We start from the raw sequence: 20,751 nt of genomic DNA on the forward strand, positions 1-20,751 counted from the left end.
ATTGGTACATAACAATTGCTAAGCCTTTTCAGACTAATCACAAGAAGAAGAAAAATTACAATTGTAAGAAAAGAGAAGACTATCGGCCAGGCGCCATCGCTCACGCCTGTAATCTCAGCACTTTGGGAGGCCGAGGCAGGCAGATCACCTGAGGTCAGGAGTTTGAGACGAGCCTGGCCAACGTGGCAAAACTCCGTCTCTACTAAAAATACAAAAATTAGCCATGTGTGGTGGTGGACACCTATAATCCCATCTAATCGGGAGGTCGAGGCAGTAGAATCACTTGAACCTGGGAGGTGGAGATTGCAGTGAGCCGAGATTACGCCATTGCACTCCAGCCTGGGTGACAAGGGTGAAACTCCATCTCAAAAAAAGAAAAAAGAAAAGAGAAGAATATAAAATTAATCCAAAATTTACCTAGTGGCAACATAAATACACTACATTTCATTGCTCTCATAGACACAGCTTATCATTTCTATGTAATTTTTTGTTAAAAAACTTAATTGTTGTAATTTTGGTAGATGTGTTAGAATTCTTTAATAGTAACAAGACTAAGTATATACACTACCCTTTCTGAAATTAGAGGTTAAACATGAAGTGTTTATCACTATACAAAAGCTCATTTTGGAGTTAACTATTTTTCCAAAATTGTTCAATGACTTTTGTTCTGCTTAAGAGTTTTATATAATTCTCAAACATATTTAATAGTTTCTTCTTGGCTGGGCACGGTGGCTCATACCTGTAATCCCAGCATTTTGGGAAGCCAGGATGGGCGGATCACTGGAGGTCAGGAGTTCGAGACCAGCCTGGACAACATGGTGAAACCCCATCTCTACTAAAAATACAAAAATTAGCTGGGCGTGGTGGTGGGTGCCTGTAATCCCCACTGCTCGGGAGGCTGAGGCAGGAGAATCACTTGAACCTGGGAGGCAGACGTTTCTGTACATCGAGATCATGCCACTGAGCTCCAACCTGGGTGACAGAGCAAGACTCCATCTCAAAAAAAAAATGTCTCTTTTAATTTTGTCATTGTCTGATTTTGTAAAAATCACAAACTAAAAAATATGTAAATATCTGAAAGTGAAAATGTGTAACAGTCTTCACTTTACACAAATGTGTAACATTTGAAAATTCATCACTAGCTTATCAGTTATTGAAACTCAGAGTGGAATAAGTGAATACCAGAAAGCATATTAAAAACAATCCTCATACTATGCTCTGAATAATAAGACTGTTATCTTGCATGCTGCTTTTATCAGTGGTATATTTAGAAAAGGCGATGGTATCAACATTAAGAATGTTAAAGAACAGTCACATTTACTGTTAACAATGTCAGACTGTCATGTATTTTTTAATGTAGTCTCTAATGGTTACATGCAAAGAATATTTTAATTAATTTTGTTAACTTCATTACAGTATTCTGCATTGTATACTTTAGAATTAATACATAAAGGCCCCAAATCCCCCAGTGTGCATTTCATTTGCCCCATCCTTCTTAATTTTAAAGACCATCATCAGAATATCAAGTTCATAATAACATTTCCATCTACTTAATTGAGTAAATGCATCTCATGTAGATTAGCAATAGCTGTTTTATGCTGCCTGTTTTTCATGACCTAATTGCTAATCTGCCCTCATCTGCTTTACTGCTTAGATTGTGCAGTATTCTCTGAGGGCTGCACTACAACTACTTCGAGTAGGGTGCGATAGTCTTATTAAAATGGTATTTTAGATATGGGGGGCAGTGAAAAGGGTGATTTCTTAAAAATAAATATTCTTCTGAGAAGTCTTTATGCAAAAAAAATATTGATATATGTTTGGGAAATTTGGGGCACTTATTATAAACCTTTAATCAATTTTGTAGTTTAGGTTTAAATAAGTTGAATACTTACAAATATTAGACTTTTGAGGGTTAATGATTTTTTTGCACATTCTCTAATCATATGTTTCATTCTAAATTAATGAAAGTGAATTATGTGTACTAAAACAGCCCATATCATGAATGAGAAAAAGACATGTTTGACTTACTTTATAAAGAAATTGTAAAGGTCACAATTTGAATAGACAAGGAAAGGAAAGTATAGAAGTAAACTTGATTATTTCCTTGACCCCTTTCTTTGTACCTTATATGATTTTAAAACAAAACCAAAATTAATCAAAATGCTGCTGCCAAGTACTTCCTTTAAATATGGAGAAATAGTTCCCAACATTAGTTATGTTTTTCTTGTTTTGTGGTCCTTGTTGCATGCCCCAGAAAGGGATTGAAGTAGGGGTGCCTCAGGGACACCCTGTAAGATGAAGCACTCAGTGAGAAAGTGGGGGACAGAATGTGACTTTTTAGTGTGGCAGGATGAGAAAGTTTAGTCACCTTCCTTAAGACTAAAGGAAGAGTGATTTTCTAGAAAACTCAGGTTCATGAAGAAAGTAGTTGATTCGGGGGTTGGTAGGGAAGAAGAAAAAATAGATTGAAGAAGAGCAGCCACAGTTTAGGTTAGAACACTTTGCCTGTGGTAACATAGAGTGCTCATGGATGGGAGCATACTCTCTGAGATAACTTATGCAAAGACATATAACCAATCACTAGCTCCAGCATATCTGAAAACATGACCTAATAGAATCTGTGTACCTTATGCCATTTTATATTATAAAACCTAAAGTCTAATAGGAGCCCTCGTTCCAAAACAGTTTATATATGGGCAAATAACATCTAAAGAATATAGTATTTTATCCTAGGTACTTTTACCTAAGGTACAGTATAATATCCTAGGATATTTGAATACCAATGAAAGTGTGAAATTTTAAAATCATACAACTCGAATATAAATTTACAATTCCCTTAATATTTCAAATCATATAAGTATATAAATACATAAGTATATATATTCAATATAGGGACTGATTTTGTGGAAGACAAATTTTTCCATGGACCTGGTGGCAGTGGGGGATGGTTTTGTGATGAAACTGTAGTTAGATTCTCATAAGGAGTGTGCAACTTAGATCCTATGAGAATTTAATGCCGCTGCTGGTCTGCCACGAAGCAGAGCTTAGGCAGTAATGCTTGCCCTCCTGCCACTCACCTCCTGCTGTGCGGTCTGGTTCCTAACACGTATGGACTGATACCAGTCCATGGCCCAGGGCTTGAGAACCCCTGCTGTACATGAAGTTGATAAAGTTTCCCTCTATTCCTAGTTTTCTGAGCATTTTTAGAAATCATGACGGGGTATTGAATTTTGTGAAGTGTTTTTTTCCTGCATCAATAATTGTGATTATGTGATATTTCTTTTTTGGTATATTAATACGATAGATTACATTATTAGATTTTGAATATTGAACCAACTATGCGTACTTGGAATAAACACCACGTGGACGTGGTGTATAGTTCTTATTGTTGAATTCTATTTGCTACTATTTTGTTAAAGAGTTTTACATCTATATTCATGAGAGATATTGGTCTGTAATTATCATTGTCCATTTGTGCTGCTGTAACAAAATACCTGGGAAATAGCTTGAGACTGGCTCGTTTATAATGAACAGAAATTTAATTCTCACTCTTCTTGATGCTGAGGAGTCCAAGATCGGGGCATCAGTAGGTTTGGTGTCTGGCGAAGGTTTCTGTCTGTTTCCAAGATGGCACCTTGTTGCTACATCCTCCGGAGGGCACAAACGCGTGTCCTCACAGGGAACAGAAGGGGAAAAGGGGCTGAATGCTGTGTGAAGTCTCTTTTGTAAGAGTCTTAATTTTTTCAAGAGGGAAGATCTCTCATCACCTCCCAATGGCCTTTTCCTCTTAATATTATTGCATTGGAGGTTGCTTCAACATAAATTTTGGAAGGACTCAAGCATTCAAACCATAGCATTTCACTCCTGACCACCCCCCTCCAAAATTTATATCCTTTTCACATACAAAACATATTAATTACATACCAATAGCCCCCAAAGCCTTAACTCATTCCAGCATCAACTTTAAAGTTTAAGGTCTATAGTCTTATCTAAATATAATCTAAATCAGATATGGGTGAGACTCAAGGTATAATTCATTCTGAGGCCAATTCCCCTCTATCTGTGAACCTGAGAAATCAAACAAGTTGTATGCTTCCAGATTATAATGATGGGACAGGCATAAGATTGATATTCTCATGCCAAGAGGGAGAAATGGGAAAGAATAAAGGGGCAACAGTCCCCAAGTTGAAAACCCAATATAGCAAACACCATTAATTTTTGAGGCCTGAGAATAATCAAGTTTGACTTCATGTTTCATCTTCCAGATACATGACAGTAGAGGTTGGGTCCCCAAGGCTCTGGGCAACCCCAGCACTATAATTTTGCTGGTCACAGCCCACGGAACAGCTATCACAGGCTGGAGTCTCATGTCTGCAAGCTCTCCCAGGCTAGAGTTGCATGCTGGTGGCTCTGCAGTTCTGAGGTCTTAGTGGTGGCCCTACTCCTATGGCTCCACAGGGCATGGCCCTAGTTGGGGTTGTCTCTGGTGGCACCACCTTTGTGGCAGTTCTTTGCCTGGGCGCTGAGGCTCTATGAGGCATCCATTGAAATCTAGGTAGACATATCTCCACAACTCACACACTCTGTGCACCTGCAGAGTTAGCACCACATGGATGTCACCAAGGCTTACTGCTTGTGCCCCCTGAAGTGGTGGCCTGAGATGCACCATGGCCTGCATGAGCCGTACCTGAGGCAGCTGAGGAGCACTGTATCTGAATGCACAGAAAAGAAATGAGACATCCTGAGCAACAAGCCCCATGGTTTCACAAGTGTTTTGGGCCCCTTTTTTGAAACTGTTCTGCCCTCAAGGACCTGGTGCTCTGAGCCTGCTATGAGAAGGGCAGCACAGATAATCTCCAAAATACCTTTGCAGTCATTCTTCTATCATCTTGATAAATAGCATCTGTCTTCCTTCTATTCATATTAAATCTCCTTATGAAATGTTTGCTTGGCCACACCGTTGGCATTCTTCTTCAAGCATACTTTAAAACCTGACCAGGCTGAGAATTTTTTAAATCTTTAACTTCTGCTTTCCTTTTAATTATACATTTTATATTTAATTTTTTTCTCTCTTCTTGCATTTTACTATGAGTAGTCAAGAGAAGCCATGAAGCATCCTGAACAATTTACTTAGAGATAGAGGTGTCATCCACAAAATATCCTAGCCCATTGCTCTTAAGTTCTGCCTTCCTCAAAGTAATAGGACCCAAAACACAATTCAGCCAAGTTCATTGCCACTTTACAGCAAGGGTGGCCCTTCTTCCAGTTTCCAATAAACTGCTCCTCATTTCCAACTAAAGCCTTATCAGAATGGCCTTTACTGTCCATATTTGTACCAGTATTCTGATCACAACCACTTAGATCATCTCTAAGATGACTGAGGGTTTCTCTGCAGTTCTCCTCTTCTTCAGAGCTCTCACTGGAAGCATGCTTAATGCTTTAGCGTGCACTTCAAAGCTGTTCTGGCTTCTTCTACCCATTACTCAATTTCAAAACCACTTCTACATTTTCAGGTATTTGTTATAGTAGCACCACCAGTTCTCAGTATTACTTTCTATTTTAGTTTATTTTGTGCTGCTATACAAAATACCTGAGACTGGGTAATTTATGATCAACAGAAATTTATTCTTACAGTTCTGGAGTCTGAGAAGTTCAAGATCCAAGGTACCAGCAAGTTTAGTATCTGATGAGGCCCTGGTCTCTGTTTCCAAGATGGCACCTTGTTGCTGCATCCTCTATGGGAGATGAATGCTGTGTCCTCACATGGCAGAAGAGATAGAAGAAGAAAGGGGACAGAATGCTGTGTGAAGCCTCTTTTATAAGGCCTTTAATCCTATTTATGAGGGAGGAGCCCTTATGACATAATCACTTTCCAAAGGCTCCACCTCTATGAGACTGTTTCAACATGAATTTTGGAAGGGATACAAATGTTCAAACCATAGCATTAGCTTTCTCTTTTTGCACTGTCTTTGTATGACCTTGCTATTGGTAATACCAGCTTCATATAATGAAATAGGAAGTTTTCTCTCCTCTTCTATTTTTTTTTTTCTTTTGAAAAACAGAGCTTTGCTCTTCTTGCCCAGACTGGAGTGCAATCATGCAATCTTGGCTCACTGCAACCTCCGCCTCCCAGGTTCAAGTGATTCTCTTGCCTTAGCCTCCCAAGTAGCTGGGATTACAGGCGCCCACAACCATGCCTGGCTAATTTTTGTATTTTCAGTAGAGATGGGGTTTCACCATGTTGGCCAGGCTGGTCTCAAACTCGTGACCTGAAGTGATCCACCTGCCTTGGCCTCCCTAAGTATTGGGATTACAGGCATGAGCCATCGTGCCCAGCCTTCCTTTTCTGTTTTCTGAAAGAGAATGTCTAACACTGGTATTAATTCTTGAAATGTTTGGCAGAATTCTCTGGTGAGATCATCTGAGCCTGAATATTTCTTTCTTTGGAGTATTAAAATAAATTAAATTTGATTTATAGTTATAGAGCTATTTAAATATATTTCATGTTTCATTTATCTATTTCATGAGTGAGTTGAGATAGTTTGTGTTTTTTGAGCAATTGGTCTTTTTCATCTAAGTTGTCAAATACATGTATCTAGAGTTGTTCCTAATATTTGCTTTTTGTCCTTTTGATGTCTGTATGCCCTGTAGTGATTTCACATTTTTAATATAGGTAACTTTTGTCTTCTGTTTCCTTTGTCAGATTTGCCAGATGTTGATCTTTTCAAAGGACCAGTTTTTTTGTTTAGTTGATTTTCTCTATGGTTTTTGTTTTCAATTTCATTGATTTCTGCTCTTGTTTTGATTACTTCTTTCCTTCTGTTTGCTTTTGGATTGTTTTGATCTTCTTTTTATAGTTTTTTGATGTGGAAGTTTAGATTATTAATTTGAGACTTTTTCTCTTTTCTAATGTCAGCATTTAATGCTATACATTTCCCTCTCAGCACTGCTTTGGCTGTGTCTCACATATTTTGATTTTTCTTTTTTTTTCTTCTTTTTGGCAGAATGTCACTCCACTCTGTTGCCCAGGCTGAAGTGCAGTGGTGCAGTCTAGGCTCACTACAACCTCTGCCCCCCAGGTTCAAGCAATTCTCTCACCTCAGCCTCCTGAGTAGTTGGGATTACAGCATGTGCCACCATGCCTGGCTTATTTTTTTATTTTTAGTAAAGATAAGGTTTTACCATGTTGGCCCAGGCTGGTCTTGAACTCCTGACCTCAAGTGATCCACCCACCTTGGCATTCCAAAGTGCTGGAATTACAGGCGTGAGCCAGCGCGCTTGGCCACATATTTTGATACATTTTTATTTGACTCAGCTCAGTTTTTTTTTTTCTTGAGATTTCCTCTTTCATCCATTATTTAAAAGTATATTGTTTAGTTTCCAAATGTTCAGGGCCCTTTTTGTTATATTTCTATTAAACATTGGTAGTTTGATTCCCTTTTCATTAGGAAGCACACTCTGTATGAGTTAAATTCCTTTAAGTTTGTTCAGATCTGTTTTATGGCCCAAGATATGATCCATCTTGGCATATATTCCATGGACATTTGAAAAGAATGTGTATTCTGCTGTGGTGAATTGGAGTGTTCTATAAATGCCAGTTAGATCCAGTTGGCTGATGGCATTGTTGAGTTGTATATCATTGCTGATTTAGTTATGCTATTAATTATTGAGAGGGGGTATTGGAATTTTTTACTGTATTTATAAATTTGTCTTAAGTTCTATCAGTTTTTGTTTCACATGTTTTGCAGCTCTGTTGTTTGGTGCATACACATTTAGGATTGCTATGCCATCTTGGTGGATCTTTTTATCATTATATAATGTCTCTCTTCATTCCTGGTAATTTGTTTTTGCCTTATAGTCTGCTTTACCTTACCTGATACTAGTATAACTACTTCTGCTTTCTTTTGATTAATGTTTGTATGGTATATCTTTCCAATCGTGGTACTTTCAACCTACCCATATTGTTATATTTGAAATGAGTTTGCTGTAGATAGCATATATATGTAAAAAAGATGAAAAACCATATGTGTATATGTTTGTGTATGTGTATTAAATAGACAGTTTGTGTATTTGCACTGTTTACATTTAATATAGTGATTGATCTCTTAGGGCTTAAGTCTGCCATTTTATTTTTTATTTTCTATTTTTTCTCTCTCATCATTTCTCTGTTTTCTCTATTACAGATAGCATTTCTCTGTTATAAATAGCATATATATGTAAAAAAGACAAAAGACTGTGTGTGTATGTGTGTGTGTGTTAAATAGACAATTTGTGTATTTAAACCATTTACATTTCATATAGTGATTGATATGTTAGGGCTTAAGTCTGCTATTATATTTTTTATTTTCTATTTTTTCTCTCTCATTATCATTTCTCTGTTTTCTTTCTGCCTTCCTGTGGCTCAACATTTTTTAGAATGCCACTTTAATTTATTTATGGTTTTTTTTTAACTGTATTTCTTTGTATCACTTTTTAGTGGGTATAATAGGTATAATGTTATATATACATAACATATCACAGTCTACTGGTGTCAGATTTTTGCTATTTTGACATGTAAAAACCTTACCTCCCCTTAAATCCCTTTACCTTCCTTGTTTATAGTATCATTGTCTTTAGTATTTTCTCTATAACACTGAAGGTTATAATTTTGATTTAACCGTCATACATAATTAGAAAACTCAAGAGCAGGAGGAAAGTCTGTTGTGTTTACTCATATTTTTATTCTTTTGTCCTTTCTTCTTTCCTGGTTGTCCAATATATTTTCTTTTATGATTTATTTTCCGTTTATAGAGCTTCCTTTAGCCATTATTGCAGGATAGGTCCACTGGTGACGAATTCTTTTCGTTTTCCTTCATCTCAGGATGTCTTGGCTTCCCCTTCATTCCGGTAAGATATTGTTACAGGATATTGATTTCAGGTATAGCAGTTATTTTCTTTCAACATTTGAAAAATGCTGTGCCACTTCCTTCTGGCCTCCATGTTTTGGGGTGAGAAATACACTGTCATTTGAATGCTATTTCTACTACAGATAAGGTCTTGTTTCTCTGTTGCTGCTTTTAAGTTGCTGTTCAGAGTCCCAAAACTTCCCAGGGCTGTGTTTTTAGTTTTTTGTTTGTTTGTTTGTTTTGTTTGTTTTGTCTACTTTGTTTTTCAGATTGGGCAATTTAAAATGTTTTTCTATCCTCAAATTCACTGATTCTTTTCCCTGTTTGCTTCATTCTGCTGTTGAGCCCATCCATTAAGTTTTTAACTTCAGTTAGTGTACTACACATCAGCTCTGACATTTCCATTTGGTTCTTCTGTATGTCTTCTATTTGTTTTTGCTGAAACTTTTTATTTATTTGTTTCAAGAATGTTCATTATTGCTTGTCATATCATTATTACATGGCTGCTTTAATAGCTCAATAAAGTAATTATTTATTTATTTTTTTGAGATGGAGTCTCACTCTGTTGCCCAGGCTGGAATGCATTGGTACCGTCTTGGCTCACTGCAACCTCCCCCTCCTGGGTTCAGGCGATTCTCGTGCCTCAGCCTCCCAAGTAGCTGGGATTACAGGTGCACACCACCACGCTTGGCTAATTTTTGCATTTTTAGTAGAGACAGGATTTCACCTTGTGGGTCAGGCTGGTCTCGAACTCCTGACCTGAGATAATCTGCCCACCTCGGCCTCCCAAAGTGCTGGGATTACAGATGTGAGCCACCACGCCCAGCCAAGTGTCTCACGCGTCCATGTGAAGAGACCTCCAAACAGGCTTTGTGTGAGCAATATGGCTGTTTATTTCACCTGGGCGCAGGCAGGCTGAGTCCGAAAAAGGAGTCAGCAAAGGATGGTAGATTATCATTAGTTCTTATAGGTTTTGGGATAGGCGGTGGAGTTAGGAGCAATGTTTTGCGGGCAGGGGGTGGATCTCACAAAGTACATTCTCAAGGATGCAGAGAATTACAAAGAACCTTCTTAAAGGTGGGGGAGATTACAAAGTACATTGATCAGTTACGGTGGGGCAGAAACAAATTACAGTGGTGGAATGTCATCAGTTAAGGCTATTTTCACTTCTTTTGTGGATCTTCAGTTGCTTCAGGACATCTGGATGTATACGTGCAGGTCACAAGGGCTATGATGGCTTAGCTTGGACTCAGAGGCCTGGCACCAAGGAATTTAAATATCTCTTTTATCTTGTTGGCATCTGTTACCTTTTCTCATTCAAATTGAGGCATTCTTGATTCTTGGTGTAGCAACTGATTTTTTATTTAAATTTGGACATTTAGGGGTATTATGAAACTTTGGACCTTATTTAAGTCTTCTGTTTTACCTCGTCGTCTTTGGCAATACTCTAGCCATGGAAGGGGTAGTGTTGCCTGTTACTGCTAGATAGAAGTGAAGTCCAGGTTTCCTATGTGGCCTGTTTGACAGATGAGGAACGGAGTGTTTGTGGTTTCTCAAGTGGGTATGGGTATTCCTGCTTGCCTCAACCTCCACTGATAACACGCTGTCTAGGAAGAGGAGCAGCAATACCTACTTACTGCAGCCCACTTGGCCTCCACTGACATTATGTGGGGATGGCTTTGCTACCATTGGGCAGTTGTGAAAGCCCTGATTCTTCACTAGGCTTCTGTTTTTGTTTTATTTTGTTTTGTTTGAGATGAAGTCTCATTGTTTCGTCCAGGCTGGAGTGCATTGGCGCAACCTCGGCTCACTGCAACCTCTGCCTCCCAGATTCAAGCGTTCTCCTGCCTCAGGCTCCCTGGTAGCTGGGATTACAGGCACACACCACCACACCCAGCTAATTTTCATGTTTTTAGTAGAAACAAGGTTTCACCATGTTGGCCAGGCTGGTCTTGAACTCCTGACCTCCAGTCATCCAGCCCCCTCAGCCTCCCAAAGTGCTGAGATTACAGGTGTGAGCCACCACACCAGCCCACTAGACTTCCTCTGTAACCACACTGTCTGGTAGAGGGAGAGACACCTATTACTTCTGGGTGGATATGGAGGTTCAGGAGTTCAAGACCAGCCTGGCCAACATGGTGATACCTATATAGTCTCTACTGACTTTATTAGCAGGAGGAGGATCCACCTTATCTTTTAGTCTTCTCTCTCACATCCCCCTGGTGGGGAGGTTGGGTGCCTCATTACAGGCTGGCAATGGCAGAAGCCTAGGTTTCCCATTAGTCTTTGCTGTCATGGTGAGTGGTGGGATGGGGGTGACACTACTTTCTGTCTTGTTTGCCTGAATTAGAGTGGTTATTGTCTAAAAGCTTTATCTTTTAGACAAAAGATAAATGCCTGTGCTGTCTCTTTTTTGGTCCTTTAACTAGAGAGAGCAGGCTGTTGTTTTTGTTTAGGCCGTATATGTGTGTCTGTGCCTGTTAGTGTTTCTGGGTTGCTAGTTTCTGCAGCACCAAATCTGAGATATGTAAGAAACACAAGAAAAACTCATAGAACTGACCACTCTGGGTATTCTTGAGCCCTGCAGTACCTAGCTGGTCAGGCTTCTCTCTAACTTTCAAATTCTTCTTGTGTTTGTTTTATATATAATGGTTAATTTAAGATGAGTAAACAAATAACTTGTTTACTCTTTTATCTTTTTTATAATTCTTAGTGAGACGAGTGTGGAAAAGTTCTCCATTTTTTCTGAAATGGAAGTTTTATATTAATTTCTCATATGGTTGGGATCTGTGCCTCCACCCAAATCTCATGTCGAAATATAATCACCAGTATTGGAGGTGGGGCCTGGTGAGAGGTGATTGGATCATGGGGGCAATTTCTCATGAATGGTTTAGCAAATCCCCTTGGTGTTCTTCTTGAGACAATGAGTTCTCATAAGATCTGCTTGTTTAAAAGTGTGTGGCACCTCTTCCCTCTCTCTCTCTTTTGTTCCTGCCCCTGCCGTGTAAGACACCTGTTCTCCTTTTGCCTTCTGCCATGATTGAAAGCTTCCTGAACTGCCTCCCCAGAGGCAGAAGCAGTCACCCTTCCTGTACAACCTGCAGAGCTGTGAGCCACTTAAACCTCTTTTCTTTATAAGTTACCCAGTCTCAGTTATTTCTAGCATTGTGAGAATGAACTAATACACTTTGTAAAACGACTTTTTTAAAGCTTATTTATTTATGTAGTTTTTAAACTTTTAGGTTCAGGGGAACATGTGAACCTAAAAGTTTAAAAACTACATAAATAAATAAGCTTTTAAAAAAGCTTACAAAGGTAAACTCATGTCACAGGAACTTGTTGTACGGATTAATCACCCACATATTAAGCCCAGTACCCAATAGTTATCATTTATACTCCTCTCCCTCCTCCCACCCTCCAACCTCAAGTAGACCTCAGTGTCTGTTTCCTTCTTTGTGCTCATAAGTTTTCATCATTTAGCTCGCACTTTTAAGTGAAAACATATGGTATTTGGTTTTCTGTTCTTGCTTTAGTTTGCTAAGGATAACAGCCTCCAGCTCCATCCATGTTTCTGCAAAAGACATGATCTCATTCTTTTTTATGACTGCATAGTATTCCATGGTGTATATGTACCACATTTTATGGCTGCATAGTATCCCATGGAGCATATGTACCATATTTTCTTTATCAGATTGGTCAATTGATGGGCATTCAGGTTGATTCCATGTCTTTGCTATTGTGAATAGTGCTGCAGTGAACATTTGTGTGCATGTGTCTTTATGGTAGAATGATTTACACTCCTCTGGGTATATATTCAGTAATGATATTGCTAGGTTAAATAGTAGTTCTGCTTTTAACTCTTTGAGGAATCACCATACTGTCTTCCATAATGGTTGAACTAATTTTCACTCCCACCAACAGTGTATAGGTGTTCCCTTTTCTCCACAAACTTGGCATCATCTGTTATTTTTTGGCCTTTTAGTAATAGTCATTCTGACTGGATTGAGATGGTATCTCATTGTGGTTTTGATTTTCATTTCTCTAATAATCAGTGATATGGAGCTTTTTTTCATATGCTTGTTGGCTGCATGGATGTCTTCTTTTGAAAAGTGTCTGTTTATGTCACTTGTCCACTTTTTAATGGGGTTGTTTTTCTCTTGTAAATTTATTAAAGTTCCTTATAGATCCTGGATATTAGACCTTTTGTCACATGCAAAGTTTTCAAAAATTTTCTCCCATTCTGTAGGTTGTCTGTTTACTCTGTTGATAGTTTCTTTATGCTGTGCAGAAGCTCTTAAGTTTAAATCTCAATTGTCAATTTTTGCTTTTGTTTCAATTGCTTTTGGTGTCTTTGTCATGAAATCTTTGCCCATTCCTACATCCAGAATGCTATTGCCTATGTTGTCTTCCAGGGTTTTTATAGTTGGGTTTTATGTTTAAGTCTTTACTCCATCTTTAGTTTTTTGTATATGGTGTAAAGAAAAGATCCAGTTTCAATCTTCCGCATATGGCTAGCCAGTTATCCCAGCACCACTTACTGAATAGGGAGTCCTTTCCTTATTGCTTGTTTTTATCAGCTTTGTCAAAGGTCAGATGATTATAGGTGTGCAGCCTTATTTCTGGGTTCTCTGTTCTGTTCCGTTGGTTTATGTGCCTGTTTTTGTATCAGTACCATGCTGTTTTGGTTACTCTAGCCCTATAGTATAGTTAGAAGTCAGGTAGTGTGATGCCTCCAGTTTTGTTCTTTTTGCTTAGGATTACCTTGGCTATTCAGGCTCTTTTTCATTTTGTATGAATTTTAAAATAGTTTTATCTAGTTCCTTGAAGAATGTCATTGTTAATTTGATAGGAATAGCATTGAATCTGTAAATTACTTTCAGCAATATGGCCATTTAAATGATACTGATTCTTCCTATCCGTGAGCATGGGATGTTTTTCTACTTGTTTGTGTCTTCTCTGAGTTCTTTATTTGAGTTTTGTAATTCTCGTCGTAGAGCTCTTTCACCTCCCTGGTTGGCTGTATTCCTAGGTATTTTGTTCTTTTTGTGGCAGTTGTGAATGGGATTGCCTTTCTGATTTGACTCTCGGCTTGGGTGTTGTTAGAGTTTAGGAATGCTAGTGATTTTTGTACATTGATTTCTATCCTGAAACTTTGCTGAAGTTGTTTACCAGCTAAAGGAGCTTTGGGCCAAAACTATGGGGTTTTCTAGATATATAATCATGTCAACTGCAAACAGGGACAGTTTAGCTTTCTCTCTTTTTATTTGAATGCCCTTTATTTCTTTCTCTTGCCTAATTGCTTCAGCTAAGACTTTCAATACTGTGTTGAATAAACTGTGTTGAATAGAAGTGGTGAATAGAAGTGGTGAGAAAGGGCATCCTTGTCTTGTGCCGATTTTCAAAGGGAATACCTAGTTTGTTGAGAGGTTTTTTTTTTCTTTTTACATAAAGTGGTGTTGAATTTTATTGAAAGCTTTTTCTGTGTCTATTCAGGTAATCATGCAGTTTTTGTCTTTAGTTCTGTTTATGTGAAGAATCACATCTGTTAATTTGCGTATGTTGTACAACCTTGCTACCTGGGGATGAAGAATACTTGATTGAGGTGGATTAGCTTTTTGATATGCTGCTGTATTCAGTTTTCCAAATATTTTGTAGTTTTTGCATCACTGTTAATCAAGGATATTAGCCTGAGATTTTTTTGTTGTTGTGGCTCTGCCAGGTTTTGGTATCAGGATGATGCTGGCCTCATAGAATGAGTTTGGGAGGAGTCCTTCCTCCTCAGTTTTTTGGAATAGTTTCTATAGGAATGGTACCAGCTCTTCTTTGTACATCTGGTAGAATTCAGCTGTGAATCCATCAGGTCCTGGCCTTTTTTTAGTTGGGAGCCTAATTTGTTACTGATTCAATTTTGGAGTTCATTAGTGGTGTATTCAGGGAATCAATTTCTTTCTGGTTCAGTCTTGGGAGGGTGTGTGTGTCCAGGAATTTATCCATCTCTTTTAGGTTTTCTAGTTTGTGTGCATAGAGGTTTCTGTAGTAGTTTCTATTGGTTATCTTTACTTCTTTGGAGTCAGTGGTAATGATGAGTCCCTTCATCATTTCTAATTGTGTGTATTTGGATTTTCTCTCTATTAGCCTAGCTAGTAGCTTATCTATCTTGTTAATTAAAAAAAAAAAAAATCCATTTCTGGATTTGTTTATCTTTTGAATGGTTTTTCTTGTCTCTGTCTCCTTCATTTCAGCTCTGATTTTGGTTATGTTTTGTCTTCTGCTATCTTTGCAGTTGATTTGTTCTTACTTCTCTAATTCTTTCCGTTGTGATGTTAGATTGTTAATTTGAGATCTTTCTGACTTTTTGATGTGGGCATTTAGTGCTATGAATTTCCCTCTTAACACTGCCTTAGCTGTGTCCCAGATATTCTGCTATGTTGTATCTTTGGTTTCATTAGTTTCAAGTAACTTCTTGATTTCTGCCTTTATTTCATGATTTATCTAAAAGTCATTCAGTAGTATGTCATTTAATTTCCATGTAATTGCATTCTTTTGAGCAAGTTTCTTAGTCTTAACTTCTGTTTTTATTGCACTGTGGTTCGAGAGTGTGTTTAATGTGGTTTTGGTTCTTTTGCATTTGCTGAGGACAGTTTAATGTTCAATTATGTGATCAATTTTAGAGTATGTGCCATGTGGCAAGGAGAAGAATGTATATTCTGTTGTTTTGGGGTAGAAAGTTCTGTAGAGATCTATCAGATCCATTTGGTTCACTGTTGATTTTGAGTCCTGAATATCTTTGTTAATTTTCTGCCTCAGTGATGTGTCTAATACTGTCAATGGAGGGTTGAAGTCTTCCACTATTAATGTGGGTGAGTCTTTGTCTCTTTTTAAGTCTCTAAGAACCTGCTTTAATCTTTAATTAGGATTGCAACCCCTGCTTTTTCCTGTTTTCCATTTGCTTGGTAGTTTTCCCTTCATTTCTTTATTTTGAGCCTAAGGGTATCATTACTTGTGAGATGGGTCTCTTGAAGGCAGCATACCATTGAGTCTTGTTTTTTTATCTGGCTTGTCACTCTCTGTGACTTTTAAGTGGGACATTTAGCACATTTACATTCAGGGTTAGTATTGATATGTGTGGATTTGATCCTGTCATTGTATTATTAGCTGGTTATTATGTTGACTTGTTTGTGTGGTTAATTTATAGTGACACTGGTTTGTGTATTTTTGTATTAGCTTGTAGCAGTCTTTCATTTCTGTATTTAGTGCTCCTTTATAAATGCTTATTTAAAAAGACATCACTTGCAATTGTAATGAAACACCCCAGAAATAAATACAAACAACTGAATTTATTTGCTTTTTTAAAAAATAACTGATTCTCTATATGTAGCCCAAATTAGTTCTGCTATTGCTCAACTTCAATGGTGATTTCATACCTTTCAGTGTAAAAGCATTATCAATAATTATTCAGTCATTTCTCCTAATAGCATTTACTGTGTTAATAGTTTCACCTCTCTATGAAGAAACAGTAAATAGTCATACACACACTCAAACACATACATACCCACATGCAGTTATATTTGAGTACTTTTGTTTCTGGGAGAATTGCTGGGGAAAAGGCTGTATATTTTAATTTTAATAGATACGTTTAGACTGCTTTCCAGAAAGGCTGTAATAGAATAATTCACCTTTCCTCCACCAATTTAAAAGTAGCCTTTTCCCTGCCAACAGCACATCTGAATTAGATTTTAAATTTGTACCCATATGATTGGTATAAAATTATATCTTGGTATTACTTAATTTGTATTTCTTTAACCTTTAGAGTGTATGAGCCTGTTTTCTTATTTCTTGGCCATGTGGATTTGCTCAATTGTGGATTGCCCATTTATGACCTTTGCCTATATTTTTCTGTTGGATTGCTTATCCCCTTGTCCATTTATAAAATCTCTTTATAGCAACCTTCTGTTTATACTCTGAATTGGATACATCCTTTTGAAATCTATTATTTGTCTCTTGATTTGTTTACTCTTTTATCTTTTTTGTAATAGCATCTGGGTTTTCATTCTTAATTAAGACGTCTCCTTCCTTTAAATAGTATATGTAGTTTTTAAGATTTCTTTTTGCAAAATTTTTATTGTTTTGGCTTTTAAAGTCAACTCTCTTATCTATCTGGAATTTATTTGTATATACAGTGTAAGAGTATGTCCAATTTTCTTTTAAATGGATATTCAGTTGTGTAAGCATTACTAATTAAATTGTTTTCCCACTAAATTGAAATACAGACAATCCTAGACTTATAATGATTTGACTTACAATTTTTTGACTTTATGATAGTGCAAAAACAATACTGTACTTTGAATTTTGAATCTTTTACTGGACTGGCAATATGTGGTAGGATACTCCCTCATAATGTTGTGTAACAGCAGCAGACTGCAGTGTCCACTTAGCCATATGATCATGAGGGTTAAAACTGATCCCCTACGGTGTACTGTGTCACTATGTTATTTTGCCCAACTGTAAGGTAATGTAAATGTTCTGAGTACACTTAAGGTAGGCTAGACTAAGCCATGATGTTAGTTTTATTAAATGCATTTTCAAATTAAGGATGTTTTCAATATATGGTAAGTTTATCAGGATGTAATCCCATAATAAGTCAACAAGCATTGGTATTTACAGATTCTCTATTCTCTTGTAGGAATTCATCTATTCCTATGCCAGTATATATTGATTTTGTTACATTGGCAGTTTAGTACATGCATATACACACATACACACAGGGTGGTGAAAATACTCTTATAAGGCTGTTTGAGTTTGACTGTAGTAATTAAGAATAGAGTTGCTTCTCAGTGTCAAGTCTCCAATTAAAATGGTGTGTGTGTGTGTGTGTGACAGAATCTCACTCTGTCACCCAGGCTGGAATGCAGTGGTGTGATCTCGGCTAACCCCACCCACCACCTCCTGGGCTCAAGTGATTCTCATGCCTCAGCTTCCCAAGTAGTTGGAATTACATGCATGTGCCACCACACCCAGCTAATTTTGCATTTTTAGTAGAAGAAGCATTTTCCCATTTTGCCCAGGCTGGTCTCAAAATCCTGGCCTCCAGTGATGCATCTGCCTTGGCCTCCCAAAGTGCTGGGATTACAGTTGTGAGTTACTGCTCCCAGGCCCAAAATGGGATTTAATAAAGAGCCCAATGGATTGCCATCTGTTCATAACTACTGTTGCCAGATCATATTTCACCTTTGTAAAATATTGAAAAATAAATGTATACCATTTAGTGAGAGCCAGTTTTTTTTACAGATGAGAAAGTTGATGCTGTTCTAAGTGTTAAGTTATTTGCCCAGTATTATTTAACTATTGCATGGTAAAGTTAGGATTACAACATTAAATTGAAGCTCTTTTTATTGTGCCAAAATGAAATATTTTGTGAAAAGTACTTTGAAAACAAAGGTGTTTGTATCAATGCAAATTGATATGATGGCTATCTCATGATCGTCTCCACAATAGTAGCAGCTCTGAGTTTTGTTTAGAAACAGTGCAATGGTTTATGTACAATAATACTTATAGCTAATTATTTATAACAGAACAATTATATTTTAATATTTTCTTTCAGGATATGGACTATGAATAAAATGTTAGAAATTAATTTTATTCTTTAAAAATCTCAATAATTGGTTCTTTTAAACATTTTTTAGAACAGAAGAAAGTTAAAAAACCCAAACCTGAATTTCCTGTATACACACCTTTAGAAAGTACATATATTCAGTCTTATGATCATGGAACTTCCATAGAAGAAATTGAGGAACAAATGGATGATTGGTTGGAAAACAGGAACCGAACACAGAAAAAACAGGTAAATAAACTTTATAAAACTTGTTTTGAGTAAAACATTTATAGAAAAGCACATAAAATATAGGGTTAAAATACAGGAGTAGCTCACAATATAGTGCTTTGTTTTATTGCACTTCACAAATACTGTTGTTTTGTTTTGTTTTTGAGATGGAGTCTCGCTCTGTCACCCAGGCTGGAGTGCAGTGGTGCGATCTCAGCTCACTGCAAGCTCCGCCTCCTGGGTTCATGCTATTCTCCTGCCTCAACCTCCCAAGTAGCTGGGGCTACAGGTGCCCGCCACCACGCCCAGCTAATTTTTTGTGTTTTTAGTAGAGATGAGGTTTCACTGTGTTAGCCAGGATGGTCTTGATCTCCTGACCTCATGATCTGCCCACCTTGGCCTCCCAAAGTGCTGGGATTACACGCGTGAGCCACTGTGCCCGGCGGGGTTTTTTTTTTTTTTTTTTTTTTTAAACAAATTGAGGGTTTGTGGCAGCTATGAGTTGAGCAAGTTTACAGGCACCATTTTTCCAAAAGCATCTCCTTCCTTTGTGTCTCTATATAACATTTTGGTAATTCTTGTGGTATTTCAAACTTTTCATTATTTTAACATCTGGTATGGTGATCTCTGATAAGCGACCTCTGACGTTTCTATTATAATTATTTGGGGTACCGTGAAGTGCACCCGTACAAGACAGCAAACTTAATTGGTAAATATTATGTATATTCTGCCTGCTCCACTAATCAATCATTCTCTAGTCTCTTTCTGTCTCCTCTGGTCTCCCTACTCCCTAAGACACAGCAGTATTGAAATTAGGTCAATTAATAACCCTACCGTGGCTTCCAGGTGTTCAAGTGAAAGGCAGAGTTGCATGTGTGTCACTTTACATAAAAAATGGTTAAACTTGGTGAGGAAGGCATGGTTGAAAGCCAAGACAGGCCAAAAGCTAGGCCTCTTGCACCAAACAGTTAGCTAAGTTGCACATGCAAAGGGCACATTCTTGAAGGAAATTAAAAGTGCTATTCCAGTGAATACATCAAAGATAAGCAAGCAAAACAACCTTATTGCTGATATGGAGAAAGTTTGAGTGGTCTGGATAGAAGATCAAATCAGCCACAACATTCCCTTGAGCCAAAGCCTAATCCAGAGCAATGCCCTATCTCTCTTCATTCTAAGAAGGCCAAGATAAGTGAGGAAGCTGCAGAAGAAAAGTTGGAAGCTAGCAGAGGTTAGTTCATTAGGCTTAAGGAAAGCAGCTGTCTCCATAACATAAAAGTGCAGTGTGCAGCAGCAAGTGCTGATGGAGAAGCTGCAGCAAGATATCCAGAGGATCTAGCCAAGATCATTGATGAAGGTGGCTACACCAGCCAACAGATTTTTCAACGTAATGAAACAGCTTTCTACTGGAAAAAGATGCCATCTGGGACTTTCATGGCTAGAGAGGGGAAGAAGTTGATGCCTGGCTTCAAAGCTTCAAAAGACAGGCTGACTTTCTTGTTAGGGACTAATGCAACTGGTAACTTTAAGTTGAAGCCAGTGCTCATTTATCATTCTGAAAATCCTAGGGTACTTAAGAATTGTGCTAAATCCATTGTATCTGTGCTCTATACATGGAACAATAAAGCCTGGACGACAGCACATCTGTTTACGGCATGGTTTACTGAAGCCCGCTGTTGAGACCTATTGCTAAAAAAAAATATTTTTTTCAAAATATTACTGCTGATCGACAGTATACCTAGTCACCCAAGAACACTAAGGGAGATATGCAAGGAGATGAGCATTATCTATATACCCACTACCACAACAGCCATTCTGCAGCCTATGAATCAAGGAGCCCTTCCAATTTCAGTTTTATTATTTAAGACATATATTTGATAAGGCTATAGTTGCCATAGAGAGTGATTCCTCTGATGGATCTGGGCAAAGTAAATTGAAAACTTTCTGGGAAGGATTTACCATTCTAGATGCCATTATAAATCATGCAATTCATGATTGATGGGAGGAGGTCAAAATATCAACATTAACAGGAGATTAGAAGAAGTTTAT

The 20,751-nt window shown here is 37.7% G+C and overlaps 1 protein-coding gene across 1 annotated transcript in view; it reads left to right on the forward strand.

The window, feature by feature from the left end:
• DNAJC1 (DnaJ (Hsp40) homolog, subfamily C, member 1) overlaps positions 1 to 20,751 on the forward strand; it is a 233,883-nt gene that overhangs the window by 100,594 nt on the left and 112,538 nt on the right. The window contains exon 8 of the mRNA XM_011991332.1: positions 18,569 to 18,726. Coding sequence (XP_011846722.1) covers positions 18,569 to 18,726 — 158 coding nt within the window. The remainder of the gene's footprint in view (positions 1 to 18,568; positions 18,727 to 20,751) is intronic.

The sequence above is a fragment of the Mandrillus leucophaeus genome, unplaced genomic scaffold (genome assembly GCF_000951045.1).
Source record: "Mandrillus leucophaeus isolate KB7577 unplaced genomic scaffold, Mleu.le_1.0 Scaffold394, whole genome shotgun sequence".
In the NCBI taxonomy this organism is placed as follows: domain Eukaryota; kingdom Metazoa; phylum Chordata; class Mammalia; order Primates; family Cercopithecidae; genus Mandrillus; species Mandrillus leucophaeus.